This window comes from Urtica dioica, chromosome 5 (genome assembly GCF_054948205.1).
Source record: "Urtica dioica subsp. dioica isolate 48M chromosome 5, U.dioica_male_clone48M_v1_H2, whole genome shotgun sequence".
NCBI classification, from domain to species: domain Eukaryota; kingdom Viridiplantae; phylum Streptophyta; class Magnoliopsida; order Rosales; family Urticaceae; genus Urtica; species Urtica dioica.
This window is the reverse complement of record NC_142760.1, coordinates 43524121-43547120: the sequence shown is the minus strand read 5'-3', so window position 1 is coordinate 43547120 and position 23000 is coordinate 43524121. Positions and strand designations below refer to the sequence as shown.

General features: G+C 35.5%; 3 protein-coding genes across 5 annotated transcripts; 2 read left to right on the top strand and 1 right to left on the bottom strand.

The window, feature by feature from the left end:
• Nucleotides 1–179: 179 nt before the first annotated feature.
• LOC149398840 (Chaperone DnaJ-domain superfamily protein) lies at nucleotides 180–891 on the bottom strand. Its single transcript, XM_089615453.1, has one exon. The coding sequence runs from the start codon at nucleotides 789–791 to the stop codon at nucleotides 366–368; it is 426 nt and encodes a 141-aa protein (XP_089471579.1). The 5' UTR covers nucleotides 792–891; the 3' UTR covers nucleotides 180–365.
• Nucleotides 892–6355: 5464 nt separating this feature from the next.
• On the top strand, nucleotides 6356–12861 carry LOC149398839 (seed imbibition 1). The gene is made up of 13 exons (XM_089614830.1): nucleotides 6356–6681; nucleotides 7085–7317; nucleotides 7655–7745; nucleotides 8322–8370; nucleotides 8482–8573; nucleotides 8666–8773; nucleotides 8882–9016; nucleotides 9649–10059; nucleotides 10743–10884; nucleotides 10967–11034; nucleotides 11352–11486; nucleotides 11575–11792; nucleotides 12283–12861. Exons 1-13 carry the CDS (start codon nucleotides 6491–6493, stop codon nucleotides 12648–12650), a joined length of 2241 nt encoding a protein of 746 aa, XP_089470956.1. The 5' UTR covers nucleotides 6356–6490; the 3' UTR covers nucleotides 12651–12861.
• Nucleotides 12862–15005: 2144 nt separating this feature from the next.
• Nucleotides 15006–19299, top strand: CAX5 (cation exchanger 5). 3 transcript variants are annotated; one of them, XM_089614863.1, is made up of 12 exons: nucleotides 15015–15241; nucleotides 15729–15848; nucleotides 15951–16208; nucleotides 16299–16366; nucleotides 16444–16472; nucleotides 16561–16757; nucleotides 17126–17338; nucleotides 17781–17921; nucleotides 18025–18141; nucleotides 18227–18280; nucleotides 18657–18870; nucleotides 18977–19299. In XM_089614863.1, exons 2-12 carry the CDS (start codon nucleotides 15807–15809, stop codon nucleotides 18985–18987), a joined length of 1344 nt encoding a protein of 447 aa, XP_089470989.1. In that variant the 5' UTR covers nucleotides 15015–15241; nucleotides 15729–15806; the 3' UTR covers nucleotides 18988–19299. The 3 variants fall into 3 exon arrangements, with proteins under 3 accessions (XP_089470990.1, XP_089470989.1, XP_089470988.1); XM_089614862.1 differs by having other exon boundaries at nucleotides 15016–15241; nucleotides 18974–19299; XM_089614864.1 differs by lacking the exon at nucleotides 15729–15848 and having other exon boundaries at nucleotides 15006–15241; nucleotides 18974–19299.
• Nucleotides 19300–23000: the final 3701 nt, after the last annotated feature.

Sequence of the window (23000 nt, the reverse complement as noted above, 5' to 3'; positions counted from 1 at the left end):
TTCCCTCCTGTCTCCCTCTCAAATTAAAAGCCGCTAATAAAGACCATTAACTTTGAAGCCTCTTCATAATCTTTTCAGATCTATCAACGAAAGGTTAAAGAAAACAGTCAACTCTGGCACAGATACAAAACCAAAATCAGAAACGCTTCACTTTGGTTACTCAATCTCAAGCTACAAAAGCTTCAGTTTTTTTTTTTTTTTTTTTTTCTCTCAATTATCAGGAATGCAGAGAAACAAAGAAGAATCAGACTTTCTCTACATCTTTTTCCGTCTTGCAAAATTAGTAATATACAGTAGGAGTCGGAACAATTAGAAGAAAAAAAAAACACAAAAAAGAATTAAAGATCAAAACTTTGAAGCTCTCTCTACCAGCACTGGTCTGTCTCCCATCTCCGCGTCGAGTAAAACCCTAACCCTAACCCTAAACTCTCCGATCTCCGACCGAAAGCTCCGATGGAGAGATCGTACACCGCTCTCGCCGCCGGATCGGCGAGCGTGGCGTAGGCCTCGTGGATGGCCATGAAATCGACGCCGTCCGACGCGGCGGAGGAAGGCGAATCAGGATGGTAGAGCTTGGCTAGGGTTCGGTACGCCGATTTGATCTCCGACTTCGACGCCGTTCTTTTTACCCGCAGAACCTCGTACAGGCTCGGAGTCTCCGTCGCCGTGAAGGTCGCCGTCGATGAAGCCCTTACGCGGACTCGACGGTGGCCGGAGGAGGGTTTAGGAGAGAGACGATTCTCCGGCGAGACGAAGAGGTTTGGGAAAGCTAGCTGGGCGTGTAGCGACATTGCTCAGAGAAGAAAGAAATAAAGGTTTGAGCTTTTTGAGAGGAATTGAAATGAGATTGTTCGGGTATGTGTACATATATGGGTCAATGTGTAAGGATATATATAGAAAGAGGAGAGAAAGCGAAAGACTTTGTTTGGAGGACAAGGAAATTGAAATCCACAGGAAAGAAAATATCAGAGACAAGAATGAAAACTGTGTGTATGTCGTTGGGTTTTCGGTGGGTGATGACGTGGCATCACTATTTTATTATTATTTTACCCATCTTCTAGAACATCTGTTTGTAAAAAAAAAAAGGGGGGGTTATCTCGTCTGTCTTCTTGTCGTTTTCATTGTATTATTAAAATGTACCAATAAATTTGATGAGTTTGATTCGATTCTTTGCATTGATTATTTTATGTACATTATAACATTTAGGTATCAAATGATGGTTAATATTTCAGTAGGATTGAATAAGATAACGTTAAATAAGACAATGAAAGAATCAGGAGTTTTATGTGTAGAAATTCAAAAGCAATAAGAAGGTTTTAAGTGTTTAAAAACTTTCAGGTGCGACTATGTCGCATCAGATAGTTTTAAATTTTTAGGCGGGCCTCACCTCCCCCTCTTTTATTTCATTAATCTGACGTGACGAATGAAATTTTTATTTTTTTTTAATTATAATCCGGTGCGACTAGTCGCACCTGAAGAATTATCAGGTGCGACTAGTCGCACCGGAAGAGTTATCAGGTGCGATTACGTCGCACCTGATGATTAGGGTTTGTTTAAAAACCCAGGTCGCGATGCTTTCTTCTCCAGCCGCTCAAACACCATTTTTTCACTCTCCATCTCTGCTAACTTCCCTTCTCCGACCACCCTCTCCTCCGTCCACGCAGCTCTCCTCCGTCCCTCTCTTCTCGGCCTCTTCCTTCGCCGACCACCTCGCCACGTACCCGTACCCGCCTCACAGCCTCGTACACATTCGGCCTCTTCCTTCGCCGACCACCACGCCACGTACCCGTACCCGGCCACCGGACCTCTGCCTCATCCGGCCACCGGACTTCGCCAGTCACCACTGCCTCTCTCTCACTTGTTTTTAGTTTTTTTTTTAAACTCAACCGTTTTAAAGTGTTTGGTAAAATAGCTATTAGTAATCTCCTTTTAATTTGTACACAATCATGCAAGATGCAATTAAGCTTTTCTCATGGGTTTCATTCACTAGTGTGATCTTAATTAAGGCCACATTTTATCAATTTCCAATCATCAATCTCACAAGTATAGTGTGACACAACGCAGTTGCACCCCAAACTTTCCTTCTAGAAGGGGTGGTATATGTAATCTAATTCATTGATTTTATATATATATATATGTATTTGGTTAAAAAAAATTAAGATTCCTTTACATTAGTTGTCACCCTCATAAAACGTAAAAAAATTGAGACATGCAAGTAAGCTTTTATGTATTAATAATGGTGTAGGGACATTATGTAAGAAAGCTACCCATTGGTTGGTGTTTTATGATTTCTTATTAAATAAGATTTTTCATTTGGGATGATATCAAGTGGTGGGTATTTGGGCCTAGCCTTCTAGAAGACTTATACTTACCTTTCCTAATCCTAAGTCATAACTAGAAAATTGTATATTATTTTATACGCATTATTGGTCCCCCACTAGAAGGGAATAAAATAGCTACAAAATATAGAGGGTATGCATATAATAATTTATGGAAGATGTGTATGTATATTATATACATGGCCTTCTAGAAGCTTTTCTATATATTTTTGGTTATTGATTTTTGCCTCTAATTAATAATATTATTGACTTCGTGGCGAGCGATGAAGTTTATTTTTTGCATGTATGAAACAGCTAGTTAAAAGTGTGTATTTTCTCCAACTCGTCGTAAAGGAGCATAAATTCAAATGAATAAAACATTAGTTATTATCATAAATAGTTTGGACATGATTTAGATGATAAGGGAATGAATCTATTGAGTTATGGAAATTTGTTTAATGTGAGGTATAAGTACCGTTTGTGTGTAATAAGTTAATAGCACATGTTCGTTGATTTAGTTGAATAAAGTCAACTTCTTCATTCAAGATAAGATATAGGAACAAGAAGCCTATTTACAAAATCTACCAGCGGCTAGCTAAACATATTTTCTTATGTAAAAAATAAATAGATAAAAAGTCTCAAAGAGCAATATAAATTTTTTAATTTAACTGGCATAAAACTTTAGAAAATTTGCTGAGCTAATAGGAATATGAGATCATATTCACATAGTGTATGTTTCCTATTATTAGAGTGTGGAAAGTTTTTTTTATATCATGATTTGATTTGCTGATATGATCATTTTGCGTAAAGTAATGATGATAAGGAACGAATTGCGCAATAGATGTATGTGTCGTACGTATAACAATATTTTAATTAGTGTGAAACAATACACTCTTGTGATAAGAAGAATTGTTAACGAGTATTTATTTTACCTTTACTTTTATTGTATTGTGTTGATGTTTAAAAGAAAACCCAGTACCCCATTTAAGATTACATATCCAGCATTAAATTGATTAAGTTAGTACCAACCATATCTCTTTCTTAGATTTTATTAATATATTTTCTTCACTACAACTAAGTGAGTGGGTCTAAATATAATTACGACATGCATATGCCTAGTTTTCAATATATATTCTTACAAGTAAATATTGTAAGTAAAAGTTAAAGTGGGTAAAAATGCACGTCTATATTACTATATATACTTACCCTTCATCATATTGAATTGTGCTTCCATAGTAGAAAATGAAGAGACCGCTATTCATTTCACTGTTTCATTATAATAATGACGTCACTGAATAAGGTAGTCCCTAGTTTTCCCGGGGACAGAATATATAACAATGACACGTAAAGGTGGCTTTTATATATTTTGCTTTTGCTTTTGCTTTACACCAAAATAAATATCTGAAGGCTAAGCTGGTTCTCTTCTAACATACATATTTCTACTTTATATGTACAACTCAAATTTTATTTTTCAACTTCACTTTCACTGACGCACATACTTTCGGTCATATTCGGTTGGATTTATTGGAGTCACTTTCTCTTTCTGAAAAGAAGAGGTCCTAATAAAATGATCACTACGAGAATAAATCGATAAAAGTGGAAACATCACTAAATGTTATATATTGCAAAAGTGTATATATAATCTTAAGTATTTTTTGACAAATTAATCAACGAAAGATCTTTTTTTCCTTTTAAAAATGAGTTGTCGTTTTTATGTTACAAAACGATCTGTTGTTTAACGTTCAAATATAAACTAAATTTTCAATATTTGTTTACGTGATTTTTGTCCTCATATGTCATATCTGTGACTACTTATATAGTTTCTTAGCATGAAAAAGGAAGAAAAACTTCTTAAAGGAAATAAAACGCCTCAAAGAAATTGACCATCTTTAAATTATTAAATGTTTTGCTTGGCATAAAAGCAAACAATAAAAAGAAAGATGAGTTAAACATATCAAAGGACCAAGTGAATGGCATAAATTACTTTAATACAAAATAAATGCCTATTCATAATTGAAAAATTACTTCAATTATAAAAACAAGGATTATTCTTTTTTTTTTTCTTCTTATAATCCATTAGTAAACAAAATTTCCACTTTTATAACAACACATGTTGTTGAACCGATTTCTCGTTCCAACAATCTATACGAATGTTATTGAAAGTTGAGGATTCGTATGTTTATTTTAAGAGGGAAGAGTCTCAGAATCCGATTATGAAGAAGGAGCCGAAATTCGAAGACGTCAAGATATAAATATATAGATATTAAATACAAGCGAAAGAAAGATTTCTTTATTGGATTATAAGCATGAACAAAACAAATAAATACGAAAGGAGCGTGAAACAAATGAACTGAAGGCAAAAAGGAAAATTGATCATGAGTTGGCAGGAGTTTCAAACCAAATATACTTGTTATCGGCCAATTTTGGACCTCCGAAAAACGTTTGGCGCAACACATCTCTGTATATGAGCAACACACTGAAACACCAAAAATCTAGAGCCTCTTCAAATTTTCATTCGATGTCTCTTCCCGTGTCATGATGTAGATTCTAATCGCCATTGTACAATTTGATTAACCAAATACAACTCGACCCACCACCAACCTCCTAACGTCAGGCCTGTCCTATCCCCAACGCCTCGACAGTCAGCTACATGACCGATGCCCATCGCCTCGAATATGATTTCATGAAGCCTTTGAATAACTTATATATTTACTTCAAATAATTTAAGAATAAATTGTATCAAACAATCAAATAGTTATTCCCAATTAAAATTATTATTATAGTCTGATTATTCAAATATTACATCTCTCGTAATATGACGCATATGTTTTGTCTTAATTTCAACTATTTTCTTAATTTTTATATTGTTAAGCTAGATTTTTAACGTTTTGGGTCTAAATAAGTTATATACCTAACTCCCCTCTAAATTTTGAGATATTCAAGGAATCACCTTTTTCAAAGAAGATATTAGTGAAATTTCCCATATGCTTTGCCGAGTTCATCCAAATAATGGACCTTTAGGCCTTTTCTGCTGGGGGCCTTGGGCCGGGCCAGCGTTCAGATCCGCTGATAACTTTCAAGAGTTCAAAGCAAATACGACACGTTGTTTTATTTTATTTTGTTACTAAAACGTTGACATGGCCATTTGTCGTTTCTCTATTTGTTGTCGTTTTTCTACATAAATGACATTAACTGCTCTGTTTTACATGGTGATGATCAGCTTTCACGCGCTAAGACAAAATTATGAAACTGGTCATGTATTAAGTTGAAGAAATCTACACTCCACATTTACGAGAAGCAATCATAAAGTCAACCACATTCACAGTTTAGTGGCACAATTTATGTTAAAAATGAAACAAATAATGTCTTTTATTTTATTTTGTTACTAAAACGTTGACATGCCCATTTGTCGTTTCTTTATTTGTTGTCGTTTTTCTACATAAATGACATTAATTGCTCTGTTTTACATGGTGATGATCAGCTTTCACGCGCTAAGACAAAATTATGAAACTGGTCATGTATTAAGTTGAAGAAATCTCTACACTCCACATTTACGAGAAGCAATCATAAAGTCAACCACATTTACAGTTTAGTGGCACGATTTATATGTTAAAAATGAAACCAAATAATGTCTTTTAATTTAGCGTGTCGCTAAATTCATGACGCTACACGTAGATATCCATATACGCTATGAATCAATGCCTTCGATGCAATTTATTATTATTTCTTTTTTTTTTAACAGAAAAGCTGATTGATAATTGTTTAAGCTAAAAAAAACGAATGGACTGGCATCTAATTCTAATCGCGTGACGTGGCTCCAACTCGCGTATTCTCTCGGAATACGATTCACATAAAACGCAACCAATGAGTAAACGCCACGTGGCAGTTACGGCGCGTATACGGTGCGGATGTGATAGAACACACGACACGGCACATCAAATGATTGACTCACTGAACGGACATTACATATACCGCTGGCAATGAATACAAACTTTTTTCATCGATTAATGAAACACCTAATTTTAAAGTCTAGTAAATAGTAAATACATTCCACTGGCATTTGCATTATTTAACTAGAGATGATCACGGGTTTATTATAAATACATTCTTTCCTCAGCCTCACCAACCAGAGCTATATATATATATACACACACACATATAGATATAACAAAATGACAGTTGGCAGTGGGATTTCGGTTAGTGACGGGAAACTGAGTGTGTTCGGAAACACTGTTCTTGTGGATGTTCACAGCAATGTCACCGTCGCTCCGGCCGCCGGAGACGCCGTGTCCGACGGAGCTTTCCTCGGCGTCGTCTCCGACCGAATCGGAAGCCGCCACGTGTTCCCCCTCGGCAAGCTTCGGTAATTAACTAATGTGCACTTTTTGCTGTCTTATTATTTTCCTTGTAACAATTGAAACTGATTATCTCTCATTAACACGATCAAAATGAACTAATTATGAGCAGAGGCGAAGCTAAGTCGAATTTAGCGGTAGCCGAATGACAAGATTAAATTTATAAGGGGTAGAATAAAAGTAAGAAAAAAAAATAAAAATAAAGAATTAACACTAAACTTAAGATAATTTTAAGAGCCAATGAGTACTAAATTTAGTATAGTAATTAATCAACCAAAGACCATCAAAATAAATATGTAAAAAAAAAAAAAAAAAACCAGAAAAAGTTGAGCTGGCAACTAGCATCCAATCAAGTAATGCCAGCTCAGATAAAATCAGTACTTGACAAACTAATTACGATTGTGGTTGCAGGGGATTGAGGTTCATGTGTGTGTTCCGGTTCAAGATGTGGTGGATGACTCATCGAATGGGAAATTCCGGCCAAGAGATTCCATTCGAAACCCAGTTTCTGATCGTCGAATCTTCTTCTTCTTCTTCTTCAGAGTCTGTGTTGTACACAGTCTTCTTGCCCATCCTCGAGGGCGACTTCAGGGCCGTCCTCCAAGGAAACGAGCTCGACGAGCTCGAAATCTGCTTGGAAAGTGGTATACTTTTTTTTTTGTCCATTAAGTAAATAGACACATTTACATTTTGACATTGATAAATAGTCAACGTTTCGTAAATCTCAGGTAAATAGTCATTTTCATATATTTACAGACGTAAATCTTAGGTAAATAGTCACTTCCATTTATTAGGTCACTGTCATCTTTATAACTATTTACCTAAAATTTACAAAACGTTGACTATATAGCAATTCCAAATGTTTTAGTTGGCTATTTACCTTTTTTTTGGGTATTTTTTTAGTACTTTTTGTACCAATTATTATGACTAGAATCCACGACCTCAAATTGACTTCGTTGAATCGCATGTCATGACTTTTAGGAGACCCTGCGGTTGAGGAATTCGAAGGAAGTCATTTGGTGTTTGTTGGAGCCGGCTCGGACCCTTTCGACGTTGTAACCAACGCCGTTAAGTGAGTTATTTAATGAGTTTTTTTTTTTTAAATAGGAAAATAAAGAGAAATTGTCAACAACAATACAAATTGTTTGTCACTTACTAAAAATCAACCAAAATACAAATATTGACACATCTAATACTAAATCAGTCACGAACTGGATTGATTTTGTGACACAGAAATGATTGCAGTTCGTGATTGATTTGGTATTAGTTATGTCAATATTTGAATTTTGATTGCTTTTTGGTAAGTGACAAACAAATGATATTATTACTGTCAATTTTCCGAAAATAAATACTTGGCTTCACTTACTATATGTGTTTTTTTTTTCTATGTGTGGACTCCTTTCTTTATCTTATAAAATCACAATTGATCGATTTAAATAACTTTAATATTAGCATACAAATATTTTTTTTGAACTTTATTTTTTGTCTCCTATATTTTATATGAGAATTTTCTCTCCTAAAACTTTATTTTTCGATACTTGGCCACCCTTAAATTTTACTTTCTAGCTCCACCCCTGTGTATCGATCGACCGAGAGCCTTAATTCTTTTAGATAATTGGTTGATATTCGTTATGTATACGCAACGCAGGACCGTGGAGAAACATTTACAGACGTTCTGTCACCGTGAGAGGAAGAAGGTAATTAATTACTAATTAATTACAAGAGACTTCATTGGGAACTTAGAATGAAACCTTGAGTTGCAATGTTATTTACTTTGATATATATGAACTTCTTTTTATCTGATTCAGATGCCAGACATGTTGAACTGGTTTGGTTGGTGTACATGGGACGCTTTTTACACCAATGTCAATTCACAAGGATTGAACCAAGGATTGGAAAGGTGACATTTTGATTGAGCCTTTCTTCATTAGAGAATGCTCATAATGATTTCAATTTTATTTTTAATTTTTTTTTAAACATAAATATTTTCAGCCTCAAATGTGGCGGGACTCCTCCGAAATTTGTGATCATCGACGATGGATGGCAGTCGGTGGAAATGGATTCCTCCGGTACCGAGCACAAGGCTGACAATTGTGCTAAGTAATTTACAATCTTTATGTGTTTCAAATTCTTATTTTTTTTTATAAAGAGACCATACAATACTAACTTTTTTTTTCTCTTCTTCTTCGTGTTTTTTGCATTGTGTAGCTTTGCAAATAGGCTAACAAACATCAAAGAAAATCACAAGTTTCAGAAAGACGGAAAAGAAGGCGTTCGAGTCGAGGATCCGGCTTTGGGTCTTCGTCACGTTGTGTCCGATATCAGAGACAAACATGCGCTTAAGTAAATATATTTTTCTTTATATATACTTTGATATCTCTAAGAGATAATCATGCGTCCCAAAATCGAAAAAAGTGTACAACTAAAATTTTGGTCCTCACGAAGAGTTCCCAATTAGTCACAAACACTATTTCACTTAGAGCATCTCCAAATAAAAACCTATTTTGTTTACACTATTATAAAGTAAACATCAAATCAAGTAGATTCTCATCTTCAACCGAACTTTATTTTTAACTTCAAGTAGAGTATTATGGTATACATTATTTTTTTTTATCTCTCATTTATGATCATTATATCTATTTTATTTTTCAATTCCATCACTCATACTTTTTCTTTTTTATAATGCTTTTAATATATTGATACCTTTTAACTTATTCAAAATAGTTAATTGGTGTAAAAAAAAAATTAAGCATATAAATTAATTAACATATAAAAATTTAATAAATAATTTTTTTTTTAGGCAATACCAAACCATTTATTGCTAATTGTGCAATTTGACCAAAATGTACATGGAGTAATGAATAGTGTCGCGCTAATTATGAGATGCAATGCACTTTACTAACTAGGAATTTACCAAAAAAAAACACGAAAAAAAGCTCGCGATAGATGGTCACAAATTGCCTATATTTTTTCAGGTACGTCTACGTGTGGCACGCCATAACGGGGTATTGGGGCGGCGTTAAGCCCGGCTCGGCCGAAACGGAACGCTACGATCCGAAGATGTCGTATCCGATTTCGTCGCCGGGGGTCGAGTCCAACGAGGCTTGCGACGCGTTGGCGACGATCTCCAAGAACGGGCTCGGCCTCGTGAACCCGGAGAGAGCGTTCGGGTTCTACAACGAGCTTCACTCGTACCTCGCCTCGGCCGGCGTCGATGGAGTCAAAGTCGACGCCCAAAACATCCTCGAGACTCTCGGGGCGGGCCACGGCGGGAGGGTCAAGCTCGCGAGGAAGTACCACCAAGCGCTCGAAGCTTCGGTCGCAAGAAACTTCCCCGACAATGGAATCATCTCGTGTATGAGTCACAACACGGACGGCTTGTACAGGTACACCATAAAAATCTCTTTCAGTGTAGATCATGTCATGTTATTGATAAGATTTTAGAGGGTGGGTAATTTTCATAATTGGTATTAGTTAAGGGGTTGCTATAGTTTATTTAGTAATATCTCATTATATAAATAGATACAATGAGAATACATAAAAGTATTGAGTGATAGAGAGAAGTAGTTCCTTTTAGGAGAGTTCCGATTAAAAAAAAATTATCGGAACATTTTTTTTTTTTTTTGCAATGGAAATTCTGTTCCAATACTGTTCAGGTAGAAAATGAGAAGTTCATGAGTTCCAAGATATCATCTTAGTGCAATATCATCTTAAAAGTTGCATTATCTCATTGTTGCATATCTTTATTTTTCATGTATTTTGTATTTTTCATGGATTGACAATTTTTTTTTTTGTTATCATGTAAAGATATAACTTGTTATTCACTTACTTCTTGTATAAATCGAGGCTCTCACCTCTCATAAAATACAATAAGTAGAATAATTCTCTCATTCGATCTCTCTCTCTCTCTCTCTCTCTCTCTCTCTCTCTATATCGAATATCTTTCTTAATTTCTAACGTTCTAAAAATAATGGAACTTTCCGTTCCAATTGCCCAGGTTTATAGTTCATGTTCATATCAGTTATTTGACATTTTTCCTTTTTTTTTTTTGTTTGGGTGGGTTTTATAGCACAAAGAGATCGGGTGTTATAAGGGCATCGGACGATTTCTGGCCGAGAGACCCTGCTTCGCATACGATCCACATCGCCTCCGTCGCTTACAACACTCTCTTTCTCGGCGAATTTATGCAGCCTGATTGGGACATGTTTCAAGTCAGTTCTTTCTTCTCTTCAATTATTTATTTATTTATTTATTTTTATGATTTTGTTGCTAATTCTTTTGCTCGCATTTCAGAGCCTCCATCCAATGGCGGAGTATCACGGCGCAGCTCGCGCCATTGGTGGCTGCCCAATTTATGTTAGGTACATAAATACACACCCCCTTAAAAAAATAACAAAAATTTAGCGATATAAGCCATATAAACATAAACGTTTGCGTTTCAGCCAACGTTTTGTAAATTTTTTCGTAGATAGCCAAAAAACTTTTGTAAATATTTCGTAGAAATTTACTCTGCGTTTTTTATTATTTTGATAGCGTAAATAGATTTACGTGGATATTTACAAAAAAAATTAACGAAACGTTGGCTATTTCAAAATTTTTAACGTTTCATATAACTAGATAGCCACACAGGACCCAATAAATAATTACATAAATTTATTTATTTTCATTGTTTGTGCAGTGACAAGCCGGGCCAGCATGACTTTGAGCTTCTTAGGAAGCTTGTTCTTCCTGATGGCTCAATCTTGAGAGCCAAACTTCCAGGGAGACCCACGCGAGACTGCTTGTTCTCTGATCCCGCCAGAGATCGAAAGAGGTAACTTGCGGAAAAAGTAACATCTCTTTTTTTTTTTCTTCTTCTTCCATGAAATGTTTTGATTTTTTTCTTTTTTGTTTTTGTGCAGTCTTCTAAAGATTTGGAATTTGAACGATTTTTGCGGAGTGGTCGGGGCTTTCAACTGCCAAGGCGCCGGATGGTGCAAGGTCGCTAAGACGAACTTAATTCACGACGAAAATCCCGGCGAAGTCACCAGCGTTATCAGAGCCAAAGACGTCGATTCTCTCCACAAGATCGCCGGAGATAATTGGAATGGCGATTCCATCGTATTTTCCCATCTCGCCGGTATCTTTTTGCTTTTATTCTCTTTCTTTTCATTACACTAGCCATTATATTCTCATAATGGCCACATTAGAGGTGGAGCTAGAAACCAAATTTAAAACTGTCCAAAATACAAACTTTATGGTAAACAAAATAAAAGTAAATCTAAAAGAGTTTATGTAAGGTTTTTTTTAATAATAATTTAAATAAAGTAAAAAAAAAAAAAAAAAAAAAAAACACGAGTGATACATTTTTAATTTTATAGATAAAATAAAATGATTAAGCTACTAAAATAAAATAAAAAACAATAATAGAACATTTATTGATTTTAAAATGTATAATAATGCATTAGAGGGGCTAAACACCCAAAAAAAATATATATATACATATTAAGAATCATGGGTCCCATCTGAAAAATTAATTAGCAATAAACCTAATAAGTACTCATGATCTTATACTGAAGTGATTTGGGATCTTTGACACAATAATGTGACAATATTGTTATAAAATTCAGGAAAAGTTTTGTATCTCCCGAAGGACGATTCTTTGCCGGTAATTCTGAAATCCCGAGACTACGAAGTGTTCACCGTGGTCCCCGTAAAGTCACTGAAGAACGGAACTAGGTTCGCTCCGATCGGTCTGCTTAAAATGTTCAACTCCGGAGGAGCCGTGAAGGGTTTTGATACCGAAAGCGAGACCGTTCGACTCAAGCTCCGTGGCTGCGGTTCTTTTGGTGCTTACTCATCGCACCGCCCAAAGAGAGTCACCGTTGACTCCAACGAAGCCGAGTTCGTGTACGAGCAAAGTTCGGGGCTTGTGACCGTTGTTCTTAGCGTTCCCGAGGAAGAGTTGTACCTTTGGAACATAACCGTTGAGCTCTAAAGAAGACTCAAGAATAATAAGAATAATAATGATTAGACTGTAACTGTATTAATACAGCTACTAAATAATGAATGACCATAAACTAAATTTAAAAAATGCAATATATGCTGGTTATGTATATGATATTTTAATTAATGTTTATAATCTTCTTGGACCACTGGAAGTTTGTACTTGTTGTAGTTGTATTAAATGCAAAAATTGTTAAGAGGAACTTATAAAGACTAGTGTGTGTTAGTTAAACTTGAAGTTGGAGAGCAAGGATGATTTCGTGTTTAAGCTAATAGATCGATATGTGCACCGTGAACTGCCCCGTAATAAAATCGATTATACCTGTTTTCAAACCTCCCAATTCAAATTTGGTTATTCACCATGTACGATAATCTCAGTTAATCACCCATTGTTGAATGGTTAAATTGGGAGTTCGTACTGATTGAGAAGGTCGAAGGTCAAGAAGTGAGTTATTTTATTTATCAGTCAAGCATTCTTCTTACGGCTAGATCTAATTTATCGGTCTCCAAGGAAAGGAAAAAGAATTTACTTTTATGCGATGTGAATGATTATAACTATTTTTGTACTAGCTCCAAAATGTTTAAGTTCATAATCGAATCACTTTTTCCATAAACACAAGACATCTAAGTCATACAAGTAAAGAGACCTTTTCCGCAAAAACAACGCAATATCCCGACATTTCAACCCTTGATTCATTGATTAAAAAAAAATAAAAAAAAATAAAGGCCCTAGTATATGGAAGAGTTAAAAAGTGCTTTTGTCATCCATGTCATTCATATGGAAAAAGACCTTTTGTCAAAAATAAATTTATTGTTTGAAAGAAAAAAAAAATAATGCATTCAGACTAATCCGTTTTTTTTTTTTCAGAATTTTTGGTACTCTTTTTTTGTTAAAATCAAACCAGTTCTATCTTATCTTCTTGTCCTCTCATAAATCAAACCAGGGTAGATTTCACGAGGAACTTTTGACGTTATGACCTTTGTTTTTTTTCGGGACCAAATCCTACTCGATATTCTTCGATGATGGGATATTCCCTATACGAAAATGTCCAAGAGCATGAGAAATCAATTCTCAAATTCTTCACTTAATAAGATAAATATACAATCACACACTTCACATTTTCTATTATCTTAGGAAACCACGGCGATGAACTTACTCCCGGCGCGGAGTCGAGAGAAGAACGAACTCACTCCCGGCGTGGAGTCGAGAGAAGGGACCACCACTATCACTCTCATAATCTCTCATTAGAATTGCGGATTGAGGGACATTTTTGGTTTCGACCCTAAGTGCTCTTTTTTTTCTCGGCTTCAAAAGGAGTTGATTCAAACCCATTTAGACTATCCCGGACTCTCAGACATCCGGGTTTTTACCCTGATTTTTCTCGAGCCCCTCGAGGTTTAGAAAAGCGATTTTGGGTCTATCAAATACTAGACACGTGACTATTACACGCACACCACGTGTGTTTGATTATTAAATCCAAAAAACGACTTAACATTAATATAGGCTACTAGAAAAAACTTGATTTGAATTTTGACTCTTGAACGGAAGGCAGATCTCGAATAATAATAATTATTATTATGATAATCTTATTATTATTATTTCTATGATTATTTTCGTCTTTTGCTGTTACATACTTTTTTTCCGTACACACATTTATATGCCATAATTTCGAGGAGCCTTCCTTCCCTTGTTGAAAGGTATATAGACAATGACAATGCATCTAATTGATATCCAATAACCATTTTATAGGAACGCAATGAAACCTAATTGCCATTACTTCTTTCTTCCTAATCCTACTCAAGTCACTCCTATATTTTCTCAGCACTTCCTAATATACATGACCAAATTAGTCATAATTATTTGTCCCTATTTTGTAGGAGCTTAATATCTGTAAATAATAATTATTTTTTTTTGCTCGAAATTCCTATAAATATTTTGAGTTTAGTAAAAAGGACAAAATGGCTATATACACGGAACATTGAAATTAAAAGAAAATGCTTTGTCTTTGGTTTCACATAAGTATGCTGTTTAGAAAAGAAAACACGCTTTACATTATTTTCAAAAGTAATAAAAGTGTCCATGAATACAGTCTTCATGAATAGTCAAAGTTTATTATTATATTATATATATATATATATATATAAAAAGAGAGAATAGATAATATCGCAGAAATGAAACACCCAATTTCGTGGAAGTTGAAAAATTATCAATTACAATAAATAAGAAAATGACCCAATACAATATACTTGTAAATGAAAGTGAGAGATAAATGAGAAAAATATGAAACCATCTAGGAAATATCAACGGACTATAACAAAAATAAGATACGCAAAAAATAAATAAATGCGCGTCTAAGTCGGTTTTTCTTTTTTATTGTAATAAAATAAAGAGGAAAATAAAAAAAAAAAAACAAAAAAAAAAACTGTCTTTGGACATTCTTGTTTCTCCAATCTGTCGAAGGAAAAAAAAAAAAAAAAAACTAGATGCAATATCAACGGAGAACAGAGAGTGAAGTAATACTATCTTCGAATTTTCAGGGACGAAGGAAAATTTTAATCACTCTTTCTCCTCAGTCAATCTGAGTATTGTTTCTTTCTCTTCTTTCTCTGACTACCCTCTTTTATCTATGTATTGATTTTTCGATCTTTATCATTATTTTTTATTTTTGTTACTGTGTTTGACCATCTTCGAATCTAAAGCTTTGGTCTTTAAGCAGATCGAAAACACCCATCTTCATCGAATTGAATTTTAGGTTTGGTAGTTGTGTTGGCTGTTTATAATTAGTTGAAATGTGCATTTTGTTTACTTTGTTGTTGAGTTTATTCGCGAAGAGGACACTAAAGCTTCGAACTTTGTGCTCAATTCAGTTCGGATCTGGGGATTTCTACAGTACTGCTGGATCATTTTTTTTACAGGCACACTTTGGTTGTTTTTGTAGTCCTAGGTTTTGGATGAATAGACTTTCTGATTTTCAATGCCGTTTAGTTCTTACTATGCTTCAGAGATTTAAAGTATGTACTGTCTGTGCTAGTCTTAGGTAATTAACTATCAGTTTTGTTATTGTATCAGATTGTGTTATTAAGATCCGCAGTGATGCCCTTTTCGCGGCATCAGAAACTAGATTCGCTTAGGGTTCGCTAAAAAAATATGGATTATAAGCCTTTTGTGGGAATCCAATCTCAAGTTGAAGTAAGTTTTGGCTTCATATATTTTAGAAGAATTCTTTTTCGATTCGTTTGAAAACATTTGAACTGATTAGGTAAGTGGCGGGCTCTTGAATTTTTTGTGTAGATGGGTGCGATGGAAAATGGATCAGCGAGCGAGTTCGACAACGAGAGTCTTTATAATAATAGCTCAGAGAATGTGGCTCAGAAGAGCCACTCGGAGCGAGTAACCGAACCACCGGTTCAACATATTGAGAAGAAGAAAAAGATGTTGGGGAGCGCTGTATATAGAAGCGTAAAGATTGTAGTTTTCTCGAATAAGCTCAACTTACTTATGCCTTTCGGGCCTCTAGCGATTCTCGTGTATAAGTTGACCGGCCATGGTGTGAGTTAGTTATCTCTCTCTCTCTCTCTCTGCTTAGCATTTTTTCTCGTATGTGATTTGTGCTTAGCCTTATCGTGTCAAGGATTGCAGGGCTGGGTTTTCTTTCTCAGCTTGCTCGGAATAACGCCTTTGGCCGAGCGTTTAGGGTATGCCACGGAGTAAGTATTCGTTGTCGAAATTTCGTCGAATAATCATTGGTAAAATAGTCCGTTGACTTGGGATTCTGTTCTCTCAGGCAATTGGCGTTCTACACCGGAGCAACTGGTATAGTATTTTCCGTTCATTCGTAAAACCTCGTCGTCGCATATTTGTTTCTAAATGCTTATATGTATTTTATCTTTTATTTTTTTAGTGGGGGGTCTTTTGAACGCGACTTTCGGGAACGCGACTGAGTTGATTATATCGATATACGCTCTGAAGAGCGGAATGTTGCGAGTCGTTCAACAGTCGTTGTTGGGTTCGATTCTGTCAAACATGTTGCTCGTGCTCGGCTGCGCATTCTTCAGCGGCGGCCTCGTTTTCTACGGGAAAGAGCAATTGTTTAACAAGGTAGACGTATACATGAATATCTAGCATCATAAATTTCTAATTGTTTATATATTATTTTTTTTCTAGAATTTTCATATTAGCACCTTAGACATATACAAGGTGCTAATATGAAAATCTTTACATAATTTTTTTAGGGGGGCTTATTTGAAAGAAATTTCTCAATGGGGAGCTAATATGAAATTTTATTGAATTTTTTTTAGTGGGGCTTATTTGAAAGAAAATTCTCAGGAGGGGGCTAGTATGAAAATCTTTACAAAATTTTAAATCCTTTGTCTCTGTCTAGAAGGGTCTCCCAACTGTTATAATTTATAAAAAAAAAAAAAAAAAATCTAAATACGGCCGAATATGGTATTTGTTGTAATGTATAGGCGAACGCGGTGGTGAACTCGGGACTTTTATTGATGGCAGTGATGGGGTTACTATTCCCGGCCGTATTGCACTACACTCACACCGAGCTCCATTTCGGGAAATCTGAGCTGGCGCTCTCGAGATTCAGCTCTTGCATAATGCTCGTCGCATACGCTGCGTATCTCTTCTTCCAGCTCAAGAGCAACACGACTCAGTACGTACAACTCGACGAGGTCCGTCTTTTTATTGATACTTATATATATATATATATATACACACAAAAAATTAGCAAAGTAGCCAACTTAAACGTTTGGGTTTAGCAAAATAGTCAACGTTTCGTAAATTTTAGATAAATAGCCACTGCATTTTATTTACAAGTGTATTTTTACAAAAATACCCATAAATAAGTTCATTTTTTTTTTGTATTTATGAGTATTTTTGTAAACATACGCTTGCAAATAAGTGTAAATAAAATACAGTGGCTATTTATCTAAGATTTTACGAAACGTTGGCTATTTTGCAAAAGCAAACGTTTAAGTTGGCTATATATCTAATGGACCCTAATATATATATATATATATATATATATATATATATATATATATATATATATATATATATATTTATCTCTTCACTTGGTTTCCCATAAAAGAAAAAAAGTGGGTGTGAACGCAGGAAGGGAGTCAAAACGGAGAGACCAACGCGGAAGAGGGAGACGAAACTCCCGAGATCTCTAAATGGGAATCGATAATTTGGCTCTCGATTATGACAGCTTGGATCTCGATCCTCTCTGAATATTTAGTCAACACAATAGAGGTATTTTATTTGTGTTTAGAAAAAAAAAAAAAAAAAAAAAGAGGCTCGAGTGTATTGTGTTTGAATGCTCGACTGATTATCTCCGTTTGCGAATTCATTCTAGGGAGCGTCGGTTCAAATGAATATCCCGATATCGTTCATAAGTGTAATATTGCTCCCGATCGTTGGGAACGCGGCAGAGCACGCAAGTGCGATCATGTTTGCCATGAAGGACAAGCTTGTGAGTTCTTTTTTTTTCTTGAATCAACCTTTAGATCTATATTCCTACTTTTTTTTCGTGATCAAATCTTGAATTCGATATGCAGGATATATCTTTGGGAGTGGCGATAGGATCGTCGACACAGATCGCTATGTTCGGGGTATGCACATCGATCATATTCTTCCAAAAAAAAATATATCTGGCAAAAGTTAAAAACAAAAGATAAAAAGAGGGCCAAACATTAAACTATTGAATAAGTATTTAGAATGTTAATAAATATAGGTGTAATAAAGTTTAAATATTGTTGCAAAATGAAAATAATAAAAAAAAAAATGAATGGGGTAGTCTCCATGTCGATAATGCTAGGGACTCGTGGATATTAGTCGGGCCTTAGGTTATAAAAAAAAAACATTTAATATCTTAAAATTTTGATTTGAATGGACCAAAAAATAAATAAAAAAATTATCATCAATGTACGCCCATGGAAACGAGCCTTTTTTGTTTTTAAATTAATTAATTTATTTTTGTGGATGTAGATTCCATTTGCGGTGGTAGTGGGATGGATTATGGGCCGTCCGATGGATTTGAATTTCCAACTCTTCGAGACCGCGACGCTTTTTATAACGGTCTTAGTCGTGGCTTTCATGCTTCAAGAAGGAACCTCCAATTACTTTAAAGGCTTAATGCTAATCCTTTGCTACTTAATCGTCGCCGCTAGTTTCTTCGTTCACGTCGACCCTTCTTCCGACGGTTAGTCTTTATTAATTATCACCATTCACAAAAACAAAAACAAAAAAACTTTACTATCCGTTGATTTCGGTGATGTCTAAATGAATGTTTGTAAATCTTGCAGCAGATGGGACGTAGCCGATACCGACGACATACGTACGAAACGGAATTTTAAACAAAAAAATTGATCATATCTATGCGAAACGTCTTCGGTTTTGTCATTCCGTCGAGTGTATATGAATCTCGATTTTTCGACGCTTCAGTTTCATTTGTTGTTTCCATATTGTGAGTTCTTTCTTTGATGGAAAGAACTTTTCTGTATATTACACTACATAATGAAGCTTTTTTTATTTATTTTATATATAGATAAGAATAATTATAATTATATTTAATTCTCGGAATGGGGATAATTGTGGAATATTAAATTTCAATGCTGACTCAAGTTAACTATCCCTTATCTTCTCTTTTATTTAGTTTGTCATTTTGTCATGAATATTTAGAGACTTTCTGGAACTAAGAAAAGTAGACTCAACCCCACATTTGACAAATTCATATTGAGAAATAGATTATAATCAATTTTCAAATGACGGTCGAAATGAAAATGGGATTCATTTTCTGTTTTATTGTTTTACTCCCTCAAAAATTAATTCTAGGATTTGAGAGGGTCATTTGAAGATGTTTGTTGCTTTATCATTGAATTTGATACGAAATGCTCGAAGACGAGATTAGTAGACGTTGATAAGGATTAAAATATCATTACCGATAAAAATACCGAATGTACGAGCATGATGTTATATCTGTCGCCGATAAAAAAAATATTGACGAATCGACTAAAAATAGCTCGATGGAGATACATGTTAACGAATATTTTACAAAAGTACAATAATGAGAATAACATTTTTTTTTACTCTGATAAGTATTATAAAAATCAATAACAGAGGCAGTCGTTTTTTTTAAATAAATTTCACTTTTGCCCCCTGAACTATGACATCGGTAACAATTTGCCCCTGCTATTCTGATTTGTGGCAACTGTTTACCTTGAACTCATGTTTTGTATCAGAAGTAATCCTTCCGTTAATTTTTGCAGAGGTCTGTCATAAACATCGATGACGTGGACAGTATTCAGAAGTAAATTATAGAATTACCCTTGGACATAAACTGAAGAAAAAAATAGGGCTCATATATAACCCCAAATCTCACGACCAAAATTAGGTTTCCCAATCCCAACTTCGATTGAAAAAATTCTATCCCCAAATCTCACGAACAAGGATCGAACCCCAGCCCAATTCTCACGAAAAACGGTCGAACCCATCTTCTTCAACCTCAAGCTCTGCAAAAACCACCATGGAAGGCTGTAGCTCTAGTATTTCCTCGAAGAGAAGACTGTCCGGCCGAAATGAAGAAGCACTATCGAGAACTCAAAATCGAGGTAAGCCTATATGTAATTGTGGAATGGTTAGCTATGAGAGGACTGCGCGGACAGAATTAAACCCGGGAAGGAGATTTTTTGGATGCCCTCTGTATAAGGTACGTAATTTTTGGTTTCTCTGTATAACAAGATTTTGCGTGGACTGATTTCTCTGTTTTAAATTTTTGTTTTACATGATTTTGGGCGAAGTTTGGGTTTAGGTGAGTTGCTGAAATAATTTTTGGTTTTAGTAAGAATACTGGTTGGTTTGAAATTTATTTGTGCAAAGGTTTGGTTTTAGAGGAGTTAAAGAAGTCAAATGATGTGATTTATGTTTTCTGTGGTTTGAAATTTATTTGTGCAAAGGTTTGGTTTTAGAAGGCAAGTTTATTTCTTGTTTTATTGATTTTTTTGCAGAAAAACGTAAACCCTGGTTGTGGGTTTTTACAGTGGATAGACCCTGAAATATACTACAAGTCAGTTGAAATTATTCAAGAAGAAGACAACAATATTGGATGTGATGTATTAGCAGGTGAATTGAAGAAGCTAAGTGAGCAGGTTGGACGTGAAGCAAGAAGTTTGAAGCTTATAGTGGTTATTAGTGTGATTGTTCTATGTATTGTAGTTATATTGAAGTGAATATCATTTGTAAACCCTGGTTCTGAATATTGTTGTAAGATCTTATAATTTGTAATGAATATCATTTGTAGCAAGTCTTGTGTTCTTTATAATAGTATCATTTGTAACATTATCACTTGCAAGTAATCTGTCAAACATATTAATATTCATACACCAAGTTCAAACATAACATTAATACACCAATTCAAACATAACATTCATACACCAATTCAAACATAACATTCATACACCAATTCCAAAAAGATGTCAAAACATGAAGTTTCATAACTTGTTCCAAAAAAATGTCAAAACACATTCATAACTTGTTCATAGCAATTCAAGTCTTCCTGAATAAGACCCTTGACTTGATACCTTGAAGTCTGTTTTGATTATTGACCATCTTGAACCTCGGACTTCGCTGAAAATTGATAATAAAAAAACTCAACTCAATCAGAATATGGTCAAACATAATGTATTTTTTTAAGTCAGGAGTTGGATTACCCGTGGTTGAAGCAAAGGTTGGCTAGGGACAGTAGACGGTTGAGTTGCAGGTTGACTTGAAGCTTGGCTCGGTCCCTGTTGTCCTATTTGACTCGTTGATCCTTCTTGAGAAGGTTGAGCACTTGCAGCTGGAGAAGATTGTCCCTGCTGAGAAGGTTGACCTTGTGAAGCTTGGCTCGGACCCTGTTGCCTTGTTTGAGTCGATGATCTTTTTTGTTGTCGCTACACAACAAAGTTTAAACAAAGAAACAGTTTTAAAACAAAACTTGCAAGTCACGCTCAACTCCTAAGCTCGCCCAACTAAGCTCGCCCAGCGAGCTTAGCAGCTAAGCTCGCCCAGTTATAACTTGTAATTACCACATTGACTGTATGAAAAAAGAAGATTATTACCAAATTTTATTGTTGTCTTCGGAAGCATGTCTTTGTGTTATGTCCATGCTCTCCACAACTTGAGCACTTGATGACGACGTACTTTCTAGTCAGTTTTGTACCCCCAGGGGGTACAACCTCATCGTGCTCCACTCTTCTAAGTTTTTTGGGCCTTCCTGGCTCAGCTCTCTGTGGAGGCATTCCTAGTGGTGTCTTACCGGTCATTGGCCACTGTTCAATCGGATTGATTGGATTAATTTGGTGAATGTAGGCCCTCATATACGCTTCCTTTTTGTAACATTCAGCCACGTACTTCTCAGGGTCCTCATATTTACTCCAAATGCAGCTGATCACATGTGAACATGGAATCCCTGCATAATAATACACCTGAAATCAATATTGGCCTCACAGAGATTGAAAACAGTTGACATACAAGCACATACCTGATTTGTCCCATCTTCTACATGAACAAGTTCCATTTATAAGATCGTATACATACTCTCGTACATGTTATGGACTTGAAACAAATGTCCACCACACCACTGGGCAATATTCTCGCCACTCAGTACCTTGTTTTTCTCCACAATCTTGGAAATTCGGGGACCTATGTCACTATGCCATTTCTCGACTGCTAACCTTTGCTTTGTGAATCTCTGCAGCAAATACATCCCGATTCTCTCGAGCATAGAGAGTATTGGCCTCTGTCTTGCCATTAGTATAGCCGATGTCCCGTTGAAACTTTCGCATAGGTTGTTCAACGCTATGTCACACTTAGGAGTTGCTCTAAAGCACGCCCGGGCCCAGTGCCGAGATACTTTATGAATAAGAGATTATTTAAATGTTCCTATAAATACTAAAGCTCGTGCTCACCATAGTTTGGCACTGAATGTTTGTTTTCATTGTCGCTAGTTTTTTTTGGAGACTCATTTGAAGACGACGCACGTTTCTTCGCTGGAGATTTCTTCGCAAGGCTTTTCTTCGCAGGGCTTTTCTTTGCAGGGCTTTTCTTCGTAGGGGATTTCTTCGCAGGTGCTTTCTTCTTCATCGTCAACTCAGTTCATGAACGTGAAAATGAATGATTTTTTTTTTTTGGGATTTAGGGCTTTTGTCGAATGATTTAGGGCTTTTGTCGAATGATTTAGGGATTTTGTCGACTGATTTAGGGATTTTGTCGATTTAGCGATTTTGTCGAAGTTACGTTAATGCCCTCTGAATACTGTCCACGTCATCGATGTTTCTAACAGACCTCTGCAAA

Coding starts and splice junctions, on each gene's coding strand:
- CAX5 (XM_089614862.1), top strand. CDS start 15,807: ATGGATTATAAGCCTTTTGTGGGAATCCAATCTCAAGTTGAA. Junction 16,209..16,298: donor ATAAGTTGACCGGCCATGGT/GTGAGTTAGTTA, acceptor CAAGGATTGCAG/GGCTGGGTTTTCTTTCTCAG. Junction 16,473..16,560: donor GTTCTACACCGGAGCAACTG/GTATAGTATTTT, acceptor TTATTTTTTTAG/TGGGGGGTCTTTTGAACGCG.
- LOC149398839 (XM_089614830.1), top strand. CDS start 6,491: ATGACAGTTGGCAGTGGGATTTCGGTTAGTGACGGGAAACTGAGTGTG. Junction 7,746..8,321: donor GTTGTAACCAACGCCGTTAA/GTGAGTTATTTA, acceptor TACGCAACGCAG/GACCGTGGAGAAACATTTAC. Junction 8,574..8,665: donor TTGAACCAAGGATTGGAAAG/GTGACATTTTGA, acceptor AAATATTTTCAG/CCTCAAATGTGGCGGGACTC.
- LOC149398840 (XM_089615453.1), bottom strand. CDS start 791: ATGTCGCTACACGCCCAGCTAGCTTTCCCAAACCTCTTCGTCTCGCCG.